The sequence below is a fragment of the Chaetodon trifascialis genome, chromosome 2 (genome assembly GCF_039877785.1).
Source record: "Chaetodon trifascialis isolate fChaTrf1 chromosome 2, fChaTrf1.hap1, whole genome shotgun sequence".
In the NCBI taxonomy this organism is placed as follows: domain Eukaryota; kingdom Metazoa; phylum Chordata; class Actinopteri; order Chaetodontiformes; family Chaetodontidae; genus Chaetodon; species Chaetodon trifascialis.
The window spans coordinates 16,923,351-16,937,773 of record NC_092057.1 but is presented as its reverse complement, the minus strand read 5'-3'; the positions used below and the strand labels follow the sequence as shown (position 1 = coordinate 16,937,773).

At 41.6% G+C, this 14,423-nt stretch overlaps 1 protein-coding gene across 1 annotated transcript in view; it reads right to left on the bottom strand.

Annotated features, from left to right (window-relative positions):
• LOC139341097 (dolichyl-diphosphooligosaccharide--protein glycosyltransferase subunit TUSC3) overlaps positions 1-14,423 on the bottom strand; it is a 66,363-nt gene that overhangs the window by 14,928 nt on the left and 37,012 nt on the right. The window contains exons 5-6 of the mRNA XM_070977436.1: positions 12,208-12,348; positions 11,643-11,732 (exon numbers count right to left, since the gene is read on the bottom strand). Coding sequence (XP_070833537.1) covers positions 11,643-11,732; positions 12,208-12,348 — 231 coding nt within the window. The remainder of the gene's footprint in view (positions 1-11,642; positions 11,733-12,207; positions 12,349-14,423) is intronic.

The window sequence follows — 14,423 nt, the reverse complement described above, 5'->3', positions numbered from 1 at the left end:
CGGTCATGTCAGTCAAATAAGAAAAAAATGGTGCAACCTGAATCATTGACGTAGAATAAAAAAATCCCTTGATGCACTGACTTTTGAGCTCCTAAACCTCGTGACACCGTTTGGCAGGGGCCGATGATGCAGCTCCAGTCCAGCACGCACTCTGCTGAGATTTCATTGATAAGGATCCAAGACAAACTGGATGCTAGCAACTCTCACGCAAGTCCGTCACTGCGAGATGCTAGCGATGAATATATTTATGAGCATTAAAAAAAAAAACAATGTTTTGACAAGGTTATCAGGGTTCTTTTAAAGCCATAAATATGCCCCCTGAATGTAGTGGTGAATGTTTTTTTTTGTTTTGTTTTTTTTTCTTCATTGCACCACAATGTATCAAACAGTGACAGAGAGTGGAAACTGAAAATCACTGTTGTAAGACCGACACGAAGAACAAAATTAGAAGAGCTCACATCAGAATTCTAAAAATATCGAAATAAAATTATTTTTAATGTCTGTCTTTTATTGTTCAGCGGAACTTGTTTCAGTGGTTTCTAACGAGCCAACCAGTGTGACATATCCCTTCAGCGCGTCAGTCTTCTCTGTATGGATCACCGTCTGTTAACGTTGGTACCCTTTGTCTCAACCATTGAAGAATGTCTGCCACACAGCGCGATGCCTCGGCGCAGGCGAGCTTCTCTGATAAGATGTCAGAGTTCTAATTTGACTGGCATCTGTCTGCGTGTGATGTGAGAGAAGCAGAGAGAAAGACAAAGGAAGACAAAGTGGAAGTCTTGTGGAAACAAGACAAATAGGAGAGAGAGAGAGAGAGAGAGGAAGGAAGTATTTCAGTGTGTTTCTCTTTGTTGAATCCCTGCAGATTATTTGCTTCTACGTTTACGGCACATCCAGGGTCTCTTTTTCCACTTGACTGCTTCAGTCTTCGTTTCTTTCCCTATCAGACGGGAATAAGGATGGAAAGATGAATGCAGGGTGACAAAGGAGGAGGAGTAAAGGGTGGGCAGCTTTTTCTTGCTTCAGTGGAGAGAAATGACGATTTCTTGCACTTGAAAGCAGACATAAAGACGACAAAGGCTCAAGGCTGAAACAGCTATTTTCGTCTTCAACACAAACCTGTTGGTCTCTATTAGCTGATTATTACCGCAAAGAAATAAGGTGTATTTGGAAGTCGGTGACAGATTTCTTAAAACTATTATTAGTAGTAGTAAATGAATTTGAGAAAAGCACAAACACCAATCAGTTAAAATGAGAGCCTTTATCTAAGCCCATACATTCACAGAGTTACGAGGTCATAAGGTACACTGAGCCGCATCTAGTGCACTCAAATACAACAGCTCTAAAATCAATCCTGCCTCTCTGAAATTTTACTGGGTCAACAAAATCTTAGAAACTGTATAATGCAGTACAAGTCAACAGCACCACAAACTACAGCCACTCATAAGGAAATAAACAAAAATGCAACCATGATACTGTGGAACGCAATAACCACAGAGTTGAACTGCACTCGATTCAGCAAGGTGCACCTCATGTACTGTATTGGCAAGTTTTGTGTAGTGCGCACAGAAATAAACTTATCGTAGAGATTTGGTGTGTTAATATTCTGATGAAGGGAAGCTCGACTCAAGACGGGATGAGATATTGAAAAGTCTTGAACATCCAGTTTCAAGATTCAAGGGCGTAACTATGAGGAAAAGGGCACTTTGAGAAATGGCACAGCTGTGCCACATTACAAAAGGCTAACTAACTAGCCTATAAGCTAACCTTAATTGAATGAGACAAGCTTAGTGCCCCTTTCAGGAGATTGCTCAACTGTCACTTGGGAAATGATTGCTACATCAAGTACACTACAAGTAGATGAGGCGCGTCAGAGCAAATTGGGGAGAGGAGAAAAGAAATTACAAAACACTGAAAAAGCTAACAAAAACCTCAGACAGGTGAGAGACAAGCACATCAGCATCCGAGAGCAGAATTCTCCTCCTCAACATGAGCAGAAACTGCAAATCCAGGCTATGAGCAAGAGCAGTGTTTGGGGGATGAAAAATTCCCCAATCCATCGCCAGGCACTTCCAATTAATCTGATGGATTAGAATGCAGGAGTTCCATTCATTAATGTGCAGAGCTGAGAGGGTGTGTGTTTCACTGTATGTAGCTTTGCATGTGTATGCTGAAAACCTGTCAGTAAATGTGTGTTTGTCAATGAGACTGTCATGAAAGAATCTGTCCGCATGGAGGAAAGTGGATATGCGTGTGCGTGTTCATTAGAAAGACGTCAGACATCAAGGTGGTCTGGAAGCAAAAGCAGCCACAGCACACTGAGCTAACATGGAGATAAATGGAAGCGCAAACTCAAGAGTCACACTCCATAACTCCTCTCTCTGTTAGATAATCAAACACACAGGATACCAACAGAGCAGAGACCAAATTACACACTTGTGAATAAGGCCACGCAGTCCTGGAAGTGTGGTTTGATGTCGAATACAGTCAAATATTATGCAAAAAGGGCCTGTTTTACATATATTTACATGGAAAATGGACTGAGACAAATGAATGTGTATGTATAGAACATATACATGAAGATCCCACTGCTTTTGCTGCCAATTAACCACCACTACAGCACTTTGACATACGAGAACGTCACTTCAACACAACGTTTAACCCTGGGAATCAAAAGAAAGCCTTCACTGATGCCTGAAAAATCAAACTGACAGCTGTTTTTGGCTAAAGCGTACATGTTTCCCTTAGCTGTAAGTGGTCGAATCGACCCCATAAATGCTTGAATCAAAGTAAGTTTCATTAGCGTCGAAAATGTGCCAGCATGTCCAACAACCTGACAAGGACACAAGCAAGCACCTGTTTACAACCATCTAAAGCCACTAGAGCCATCTGAAGATTCTTCGTACTTCACAACATTTACCGGAAAACTGCAAGAATAGATGTCTTAAAAGCAAATCTTTAAGAACAGTTGTATTGGTTGTGTCACATAGTGGTAAGTTGTGATGTTTCTTTATTGATCTTTCAGCTGAATCTATTTTTCTGCTGCCTGAACAGTTCTACCAGGGAACGGATAAAGTGCTATCAACCAAATTATTGTCAGAGGTTAAGGCTGGATATATTCCATGTTATATTCCTGTCAGGAAAGGATCTTGTCCTTCTCTCAATTGCAGCTAGAAAGCACATTGGATCCACATAAAGACAGAAATCTTTGAAAAGGGGTCATGGACACACACAGACACACACGTTTGTTAAGTAAACATTGCTTATGTTTGGACTACTTTCAGCTGTGCATTTTAACACACGGAGCACTTGTGACTATTGATAGCAGCGATTAATCTGAAGGATTCATTGTGACAAGGTTGCCTTGAATGGGGTCAAAACATACAGACAAATCCATAGTCCACAGCAGCTGAGAGACGTTACCAACCTGTTGAGGATAACATGAACTATTATGTGATGAGTTTTTGAGCACAGATCTTTGTGCAAACAGTTTTCTTAAAAGCTGTGATGTTTTATTGTGGGATGTCAAAGACATTTCTGAAAACAATTAGTATTCTTGCCATCGTTTTATTTCCCAGATCCTTGGGTATAATACGTATTTAAAATGCACAGAATAACTTGCATGAAAAATACAAATTCAATGGTGCGATTATTCCTCCAGACGATCTCAAGAAAATAGATGGTAAAAGGTTAACTCAATTAAGTATCTAAATATTAGACAGAACTCAAATTATATCTAGACCTTTACCAAACACCTCCCCTAAGGATAAGAGGATTTACTGCAGCATTTTTTCTATTAGCACGCTCTCAGGATGAAGAGCTCAGGAATATATGTGCTTCCATTCTTTCTAACATAAGAATGGAGATGTGAAGAGCACAGTTAGTGTCTGTGTTCATGCACTCATTTGAATACATTGACATTAAAAAGCCTTGTTTATATAAGATCTGCACAAAACAGGCCATTTGTCAGACTTTGAAGCAAATTAGGTGTCTACACCAATGGGGGTATAATAAGCAGGAAGGAAGGCCACAGGCGCCTCGCGTGTTTATCACTGTATTAAAATGAGGTTGAGAACGAGCTTTGTCAAGTGGCTGTTACTGATTTCCTGGATGTGCCACATCGTAGTGTGTCATAGAAAACATACATGGCAAGAACATAAGTACCAATAAAATGCAATAACTGGAATCAATGGCAAGTCATGTGATACACAAAGTATATGAGCGATGAGCGTACTTTGTCCCTCCTCTTCACTTGGCGATTCTCACTCCAAAACCAAACCATTGTAGTGTTAGCTGTTAACAGCTGCGAGCCCGATAACCTTTACAAATAGTTACATTCATCCTTCTCCACCCTGCATCATGTATTTGAATATAGTGTGTGTGAATGCGTGTTTGTGTGTGTTTTATTTGGTAAAGGTCAGGAGGCACTCAGACAGGAAGGGGGATAAATGGAAAGTCAACAAAGCAGAAAGAACAGAGAGGAGAATGAGTAAGTAACAGAGAGGAAGTGAGATGGAGTGGAAAAATGTGCTTCATTTATATCGACAAAGAATAGGTTTGACTGTTTACGTTGCTGCGAATGGGTATAATGATAAGCGATCTAGGAAGCGAACCTTGCGGGGTAATCTGGAGTGTCAGCTAAATGCTGACGACATAAATGAGAGCATGGGTGTGAAAGAGGAAACCGAGGGAGAGGATGATTGGTTGCCTGATGATACAGGTGGACTGAATCAGACGTGAACTATAAATAACTAGTACTGAGGCACTGTGCAGCTCAAGGCAACTGAAAGTGTTGAAAGAGTTAACAGAGAGGCAGAGGAGGCAAAAAAGCAACACAATATATTTGATTGATAGCTGCAAGATTAGAATTTAAATATTTCTCAGTTAAGAGAAAAATATGCTGCAACACATCAATGATTTAAGTATCATAGAGCATGTGGAGGGTGATTTCTCTCGAACAGCAGAGGGACTGTGGGTAGGTTCAGTGAACCCTTCATTTGAACAAATATGGCAGTCTATTGTAGGGATTCAGGTGATGCTTTAAAATCTCATTATCTACTCACTGTTTATGCAGTTCAATGTTTACGCAGTCCACGGAGGGTTCACTTTAATTACCCAAGAGTCGATTAAAGCCATTTAAAACCCATTCTCTTTTTTTGAAAACGCGTCAATCAATAAAATGAGGTGACTTCTCATTTTCTCAAAAGACTAAGTTTTATTTGTTTTCTGTTTCGAGGACATATGGTGGATTTTAGCTGGCAGCAATGAGATGGAAAAAAGAAGAAGAAGAAGAAGAAGAAGAAGAAGGGCTTGCTCAATCAACAGACTGTTCAAATAAATCTGGGCTGTGGAGAGAAAAAAAAAGAAAGGCAGAGGTGCCCAAGAGCAAGGCAGTTAAACCCCAACTGCACCAATTTACCTTCTCAGTGACCAATAGCTGAAGTCATACAGGGCATTGTCCAGATTTTGGTGTGTAACAGAGGAAGTCCACCAGTCTAAAGGCTCTATTACTTCTGCATTTAAAACATAAGAATTTTCCAGATATCCATTAATTCCAATGGAAGCGGTGCAATTAGACTACACAGATTCATACGATATCACCAGGTGACTGTGGTCCCATACAAGCACTGAGCAGGTGCGTTCAACAAATCAACGACTGGACGTGGCACAACTTCCTCCAGTTCTACCAAAAACAGAAATAATTTAAAACCATCAGTTTCAAAGTGTTCAGACATTAAAGGCCACAAATCTTAATCTTAGTAGTCGTGGATTCACGCCTCCAATTTAACATTTGCATTAAGACAAAACAAAATCAGCTGGCTGTCACCTGGAGAATACGAATGTAAGAATTAAAGAAGAATTGATTCTAAGAATTAAGAATTAAAGGATTTATGCTAGGTAGTAGGCTCAACGACTGCAATGCTGTCTTTGCAGACCTCTCTCTTGTGGCCAAAACACATTTCTGATCTGTTGCTCCAGCGTGAACCACCCAGACCTCTCAGATCAAATCAGAGAAGAAGCATTCAATTTGTATATTTTCAATGTTGAAAAATGCGAAAGAAATAAACTAAAATAAATCATCCATCCAGCCATTGTCTATACCCGACTATCCCTTTCAGGGTTGCGGGGGGCTGGAGCCTATCCCAGCTGTCATTGGGCGAGAGGCAGGGTACACCCTGAACCGGTCGCCAGCTGATCGCAGGGCAACATATATATACTGACAAACAATCATTCACGCTCACACCTAAGGACAATTTTAGAGTCACCAATTAACCTAATGAGCATGTTTTTGGTCTGTGGGAGGAAGCCGGAGTACCCGGAGTGAACTCACACATGCACGGGAAGAACATGCAAACTCCATACAGAAACCGACCTTCTTGCTGTGGTACGCGCACTACCTGCTGCTCCACCGTGCCGCCCTCTAAAATAAATCAAATAAACAAATTCAATAAACTCAATAAATAAACACATCTTTATTCTGGCACATGGTTTGCACTTAATTCCTCTACGTTTTATTTTTTGCACACCGATCTCCTCTCTCTTTCTCCTCCTTTCTCTCTCACCTCCAGGATATATGTCTTTAATATATGGCTCTTAATTACAGTTTTCTGCTAAATACAATGGCTCTAATCACTTAGTGTGTAGCTGTGAGCGTCTGTGAGTGTGTGCGTCTAAGTGAGGAGCCAGGGAGAGATGGTCAGTGTCTCCTGCTCTGAACAAATATCCAGCCTAAAGGACCATTTATTTCACTGCTTCACTACACTGCTCACTACACTCGCTCCATATCGGCTCAGAACACACAGATAAATACACAGGCATTCCCTCGCTTAATCAAAAGCGCACACACCCACGTGCACGCAGGCATGTGCACACACACAGGCACACGCACAAACCTCTGCAAGCCAAAAGTCAACTATTTGCAAAGAGCCAATAAAAGTGACAGCAGTGTTTCTTTAAAATATGAAAGGTTAGCAGTAATGTAGAGAGGCGTCCTGCCAGCAGCTGCCAAAAGCCATCAACCAATCATGTGAAATCAGCTGGAAATATGGAAATGTCATCAGCCAATAGCGTGGAAAAGAAAGTGGTTGGTCATAGTGAAAGCCAAGAGAGAAACAATGGCTGAAATACTTCATAAAGGTACCATTTGCTTCTCTGAGAAACCCTTCCGTCAGTTTGTTAATATCATAAAACGTTATAATGTGCTGAAGACAATTTTCAATACATTTAGTTTAAAGCTTTATAGTGAAAAAGCTTCATGTTGTTCCGTTTTCTTTTTTCCTGTATATGACTGTGTTTGTAGTATTTTGAGTGAGTGTATCGCAGTTGAATTCGAAGCTTATGCGGAAATAATATTACAGCCAAATAAACAGCATTATCCGTGTCCTGCTGCTGAAAACATAACACGTGCAGGATGATTACCGCTCACTCTGCTGTTTTATTCAGCATGTTACTAATGATGCATCATGTTTCAGATAAATGTCCCGTCTGTCCTCAGAATCAGCACCTGTCACTACATTATCTGCAAATCGGTCTTCATCTGCTGACCTCCACAGGTTGATAGTGGGTTATTTGCTGTTCTGTGCACACAGAGAGGACACAGAGATTCTGTATCAACAAAATAAGAAAACATTGGGTTTACATGCAAAAGGGCTCCAGGCAGCATAACAGCCGTGTAAATTCTGAATAAATGTATGTCAGGATAATATGCAGCCTCCTTCTCACCACTGCACGCTTTTCCATAAAGCCTACTTTATAGTCAGTTTTAGACTATTTAAAGAGAAGAAATATACTATTTCACATTATTTCCTTCATCATCATGGAAGCTATGCTGAGCAGCTCCTCTAAACTTACAGCTGGTGTGAGGGCACACAGTCATGTCTGGATACTTGGGTAGAAAACCAATATATATGTTTATTTGTCATACTTGAACTACAACAGAATAATGCATCCACCAACACCTGAAAGCAAACTGTTGACATAATGTTTGCATGAGATTTTTAAAAAGGTAAAATGATATTTCCACCGTGATTCATTCAGGCAGCTCTTAATGCATCTCTCACAGCCCCGCACCCTGCTCTCCCATTTTGTGTGCGCGTGTGTCTCTGTGTGTGTGTGTCAGTGCAAAAATCAGCTCGCAGTATTTTCTTGGCTGCACAGTGAGACACTCACTACAATTTCATCTGCTTGGCTGTGCCATTCGTCAGTTGACAAATCCTTTCAATATAGTCTACCTGGCCTTGCTCGCTCATCGTTTTAAAGGAATTACACTGTCTGGTTGGGGGGGGGGGGGGGGGGGGGGGGGGGATTAGAGCGAGAAGTGAGAGGAAGTAGTAAAGAGGAGGAAAGTAGAACAGGAAAGATAAGACAGGTATCTATTCAATATTGTCTACCCAGTTCAAACTATTCACTGTCAGAGGACGAAGAGAGGGAAAGAGGGATTTAAAGAGAGCACAGGGCTGCAGATGAGGGTGAGCGGAGGAAGGAAATAAGAAAGAAATAAGGGCCATTCACACAGGATGTAATGTAGCTATGCCTGCTGCTATTTTGGTTGAGTGGCTACAAAACAGCAATCTGGGTGGGAAGCTCAAGAAAATGGTTGGGTTAAAGCATGTAGGTCAATGAGCTCCTGCTGGAAGAGGAAATAGAAAGAAGACGACGAAGGATTAGCGCTAGGCTATGAGACCTAGGATGCTAGAGCTTAAGAGGAAGGACAGCAAAAGAGAGCCAGACCTCAACAGATTCATGTAAATAGGTTCGAATAAGGCATGTTTTCACCAAGCAATCCAGTTCAGGACGGTACCGATGGAATCATTTAAATCACTGCCATTTTTCTGTTACCCTCCTGTTGGGGTACGTGGCACACTGAGCTGGTTCGTAACTTGTGGAGTTAGAAAGACTGCAGCTTGCTGATTGGAAACCAGAGTCGTCTGATCATCTGCGCTCTGATGTAGGATTTCTCAACTCTCTCTGCTTTGTCCAGCAGTCTTTTGTTTTGCTGCCTGCAGCCTTTTATCAAACAACATTTGTCTGTTTGTTGTAATAAACAACTACATACCAAGAGAAAAGAAAAGAAAACATTTGATGTCATTCACTGTTTCCTGTTCTTGAGTAGTGTAGCTCAACACGCTATTCACATGTGATCTGTGTGCAATAGCGGGCGTGTGGTTGAGCGTGTGAGAGAGCGTGAGCGGCAGAAAAGTGAGTGAATTCGAGCGGAGCAGAAGAAAAGGTTAGCAGGTTGTCAGTCTGGCACTAAATGTACAGTATAAGCTACAGTGTGTCAGGTAATAGATGCTGCAGCTTCTCAAGACCAAGAAAAAGCTCATCTGTTGTTTCCAAACTGCTGTAAAAGTGAAAGGGGCTCGCCCTGAAGCCCCAGTAACAACCCTGCCTACATTTAAGAGTACTGTGTGTGGTGGAAATGCAAAACAGATATATCCCAAAATTACATACATGAGGGGGGCAGAGTATTAGAAACACCTCTGAATTGAATGCATATTGCTAACGACTGTATGACCTCAGTGCCAAATACAACATATAATTTCATCAACACCTCACTGACAGTGTCAACACAAACCGAATATTAGAGGCATCATAGAAGTAGACTTTGTGGGAAACCAGTTACTGTATGTTGGATTACATCTGAGCGTACAGGTGTACCTCTCCCACCTGCATGTCCTGCCTCAGGACAAAACATTCAAATAAACACATAACATGTACTGTATATGAAAGGCAATACAACTTTAAGAATTTAAAGTGATGTGGTTTTATAATATGTAGGCACCTGACACCTGTTATTTTGACAATGGATAGTCAGCATGGATACCATCAGTCGCGGGATTTCTGGAAAGTACTTCCAAAGTGCACGCAAGCATGTCTGCAGCTCGTCACTAAGCAAACAAATCCCCTTTCATTGAGATTACAGCATTCAGCTGAGAAATGTTTCTTTTACACGGATAAAAGGAGAATTAATGTGACAAATTGTGCTGATACCTTGGACACTTTCACTTGATAATATCACTTGTTTCAGTAGCTGCATTTAAAGTTTGCTAAAATCCCAAACTATGATACCTTAACTTTCTGCATAAACTGGTAGTTTCCCAACTTCAACAGGGCATACAATCCCACCAGCTCTTCAGCCTTTCTTTCCCCTTGCTGGCATAATTTGTTTTCTGTTTGCTCAGTAATAAATCTTTTATGACCTGCTCACCTTTGCATTTGAATCAGATGCCTATGGCTACTGCTCCTGATAGTTAATCTCTGGCTATCTAAAATGCTGTTTCAACACTTAGCCTTAATGCTGCCCTCATCGCTCTGCTCAACTCCTACAAAAGAGGAAGACAGGACTGAAGCAACAGGCAGGTAGGAATGTTTCAAAGTAGCTGAGAGCCCATCTTCAGCCTCCTGTCATGAGTGCAGTGCCATGCACTTTTTAAATCAATTAGGATTGAAGCGGTCGTAATTTTAACCTGAAACAACAGCAGCATCTCTGCCGGTCCAATCTTGTCCCGGCAGGATTAAAGTGGTGCAGATGCAAGTAGGTGGCAGAGCTGGGGAGGTGGGGAGATGGAAACAGGAAAAGAGAAAGAAGGGGTGAAGGCTGGGAGCTACAGTCGGGAGCTACATCGCATGAGGGTATAACTTATTTGCTGTAAACACACTGAAAAATGACAGAGAGTCAACAGAGCCTGACTGAGTGCCTTTTACAAAGAACAAGAGAGAGAGGGGTCATACCGTTTTGTTTCTTTTGACTTTATGAGAGTGTGTTTGTACACTTCTCTCTTCTTTTGTGCATTTGTATGTAGCCTCTCGGAGTGCTGGCTACAGGGAATACCAATCCTTTTCAGTCTCTGTATGAGCTGAATTGACTTTTCCTATTACAACTGCACCACTTTGTAAGCTCTGCCTCACCATGCAGCACTTGCTGTGAAACTCCGTGTGTGTGAGTGTGTGTGTGTGTGTGTGCGCGCAATTGCACTCATGGCACACAACATAACACCGTCGACACATAGTGAAGGTAAATCTCCCTCCCTGCCTCACCCGTCCCATCCCCTTCTCTTTATCCTTCTTCATTTTCTCAGTTTGTGTCATATTTTTATTTTAATTTCACACTTGGATGAACAAACTTAAATGATGACCGGCAAAACTACATCTGCCAATTGTGTGTGTCTGTCTTTGCACACATATTGGTAATAAGTGGCAACTGTTCAAAAACACAGAGAAACTGCATAAAACAGGGGAGGTGAGGCAGATAAATAGATAACTAAAAGAACAGTGATATTGCCGCACAATCAGTGCTCCCAGCTGTCCAGCAACACACACGCCGTCTCAGTGCTGACCTGCTAGCAGGTGGTAATGGCACAGACTGGTGCATCTTACTTGGAGGAAACAGCCTTACAGATGTTCCTATCAATGATCTAATACTGCCTCACTCACCACACTGAACAACGGATTTATCTTACCCTTAAATACTGTTTCTGCCGAACACACAGAATAACAGAAAGCAAGGAAGCAAGAAGGAAGGACGAGAAGAGGGGAGGATATAAGGGGGGCAACAAAGACATGGAAGGTTTGATGAAAGAACAAAAGCAGAGGGTTTGAAAGCATGGATATATAAAGGGGAGGTAATATGTGATCCATACCACTTGTCCATTCTGAGGGTTTTTGTGGGCGTAGGGAGGACCTCTGATGTGATTCCACATCTGACCAGATGTCATTGCAAAAACAACACACTATGAGAGAGAGAGAGAGAGAGAGAGAGAGAGAGAGAGAGAGAGAGAGAGAGAGAGAGAGAGAGAGAGAGAGAAGAATGAATGTGGATTAAACATCACTCATCATTAGTGTGGAAACTTTTAACTGTGACAGTTTGAAATGTAACAACTAATTTCATCATAAACTGCACTTAATCCAAGTCAGCACATGACTCAGAAATAAGAATGTAAGTTTTGTTAAAACAGGCAGAAAATTAGACTAATGAGGTGTGATTACTCTCTTCAACTTGTTTCCACCACAGTTTCACTTGACTTATGTCCCTGGCTTGTGAGGCTGGTTATTTTTGGCAGAGCTTGTATTTAACTTCTCACAGTGGATTAAAAGGTTCCCACTTAAACCCCAGTGTGCGTGCGTGCGTGCGTGCGTGCGTGCGTGCGTGCGTGCGTGCGTGCGTGCGTGCGTGCGTGCGTGCGTGCGTGCGTGCGTGCGTCATACCAGTGCAGCCATGGCCCATCCGGTCTTGTTGTATATGAATTCCAAGTTGTTCCTCCTCAGATACAGCAGCCCGCCAACCAGAGACACTAACAAAGCCAAAGCAATAGTCCCTGAATAATTAGGAGGACGGAAGACACGGATCTGGAGGGAGGGAGGGAGGGAGGGGGAGAGAGAGAGAGAGAGAGAGAGAGAGAGAGAGAGAGAGAGAGAGAGAGAGAGAGATGAAGAGCATACAACTTTTCTATTTTTCAGTTACTGTATATATCACAGTTCTATTGTATAAATGTATGAATATACTGACTAGTGCTTATCTCAGTATAAGGAATATTGTAATAAACGTCCTTCATTCTGTCTTTTCCCAGTTTGAACCAAGAGAATAGGTTTCCTTTGCTTGATACTAACTCCATAAAAAAAAGAAAATCCATTCAACCTTTTTTTTTTTTCATTTAATCTGTTTATTATTTTTAGGGTTGGAGTAATGGAGTGACGGAAAAAAAAGGTTCTCTGGTTGTGTCCTTAAATTGAACCCTGGAAGTGTTCATTATGACTCTAAAGGTCATTTCGTGATATTTTAATATTTATTTTTAATAAGTTATATACACAGAAAGTCTTCTTCCCGTTTTCAAAAAAAGAAAGACTGTGTGTGCGCGTGTGTGTGTGTGTGCACGCGCGCGTGCGTGTGTGTGCGGGGCGCAGTATGAGGCAATAAGCATGCAGAATGCTTGTATCAAGATCTAATAATCCTGGTGATTGGCTGTCAAACATTACACAGGCATGCAGGCTAAACACTGCCAGCGGTGTGTCTCACTTCTTTTGTATACCACCACTTGCTCATCTGCACAGATAAGAGTGTGAACTTTGTGCTGCTTCTTAGCTAGCCAGTGCTCGTCAGTCAGTCCGTTCACCAAACCGTCCACCTGGATGGAAGTCCGGTGCATTTTCTCCTCGCCATCAACCAGGATGGATAACCTGGCACCAAGGCAGAGAGTTTTTCGAATAGCAACATGGTGTTGCTTATAAACCAATGGGTAAAAGGAGAGAAGTACCCTGAAGTTGACATGTGTGGTGGATGATTGTCAGACACGGGCTAGCTGCTCATTAGCACTGTGAGAGGTCTCACTCTGCCACCATTTCCCAGTACCACAAATGTCACCCACTCAGTCAACTCTTCTTCTTCGGATTAGGCCATACGCTTTGTGTCTAATGTTCCATTTGACAGCTATGTATATTCTTGTATAGTCCAAGACTGTTAACATATTCCATCAGTCTCTTCATTTTTGGCCAGGTGAGTTGAGTGAGGTGCTGAGAGGAAAAACTGTTTCTCCACCTGCTCCCAGGTATAAACAGCAATCCTAATGCAGAACGTATAGTTTAGTTTTCTTTTTATTAAAATGGATTTGATAAAAGTGGTATCGAATTGGTATCATCGGCATCAAAGTCAAGGTATCGGTATCAGTGCGTGTGTTTGTGTGTGGTCACAAAGCCAAACCGACAGCATGCTGTGTTTGCTATTAACACATGCGAGGGTAAAATATTCCAAAAAGACAAATGTGCCACCAGCACCGATGATGTCGCTTGTGAAAATGTGTCTACCATCTGCTGCTGCTTAGTGTTATTGGAGTAAAACTTAAAAATGCATAATTCAGGGAGAAAGAAAGAGAGATTTACTAAAAAGGCTGTGCCACAGGATGGATGAGTCTGCACGCTGACCTGCAGCCTAATATGTGTGTGTGTGTGTGTGTGTGTGTGTGTGTGTGTGTGTGTGTGTGTGTGTGTGTGTGTGTGTGTGTGTGTGTGTGTGTGTGAGAGAGAGAGATAAAAAATGAGACGTGATGCATCTCTCTCTTATTTTTGTTACATACAGACCTAATTTAAAAATGGGATTGTTGTATAATTTCTCAGAAGCAGCACTGTCTACTTTCAGTCATTTTCATGTTTTAATTGAAGCTAAAGAAAACATTTAAAGACACAGTGAATCTAATAATCAGCGTGACAGCGAACGTGGAGCAATGTAAAAAAATGTTGCATCTCTTTGTAAAGCTGGGCATTATGTGGAACAGAGGAGAAAAGCAAGAGCTAATGGTTGATATGATTGGACAACAGCACAAGACGCTCCATCTATCCTTTCCATTCCTCAACATTATAGTCACTGAATAGTCAGACCTATCTAACTTTCATTTGAGTTCCATCCCACAAGTTTATTCATCTCACCATTT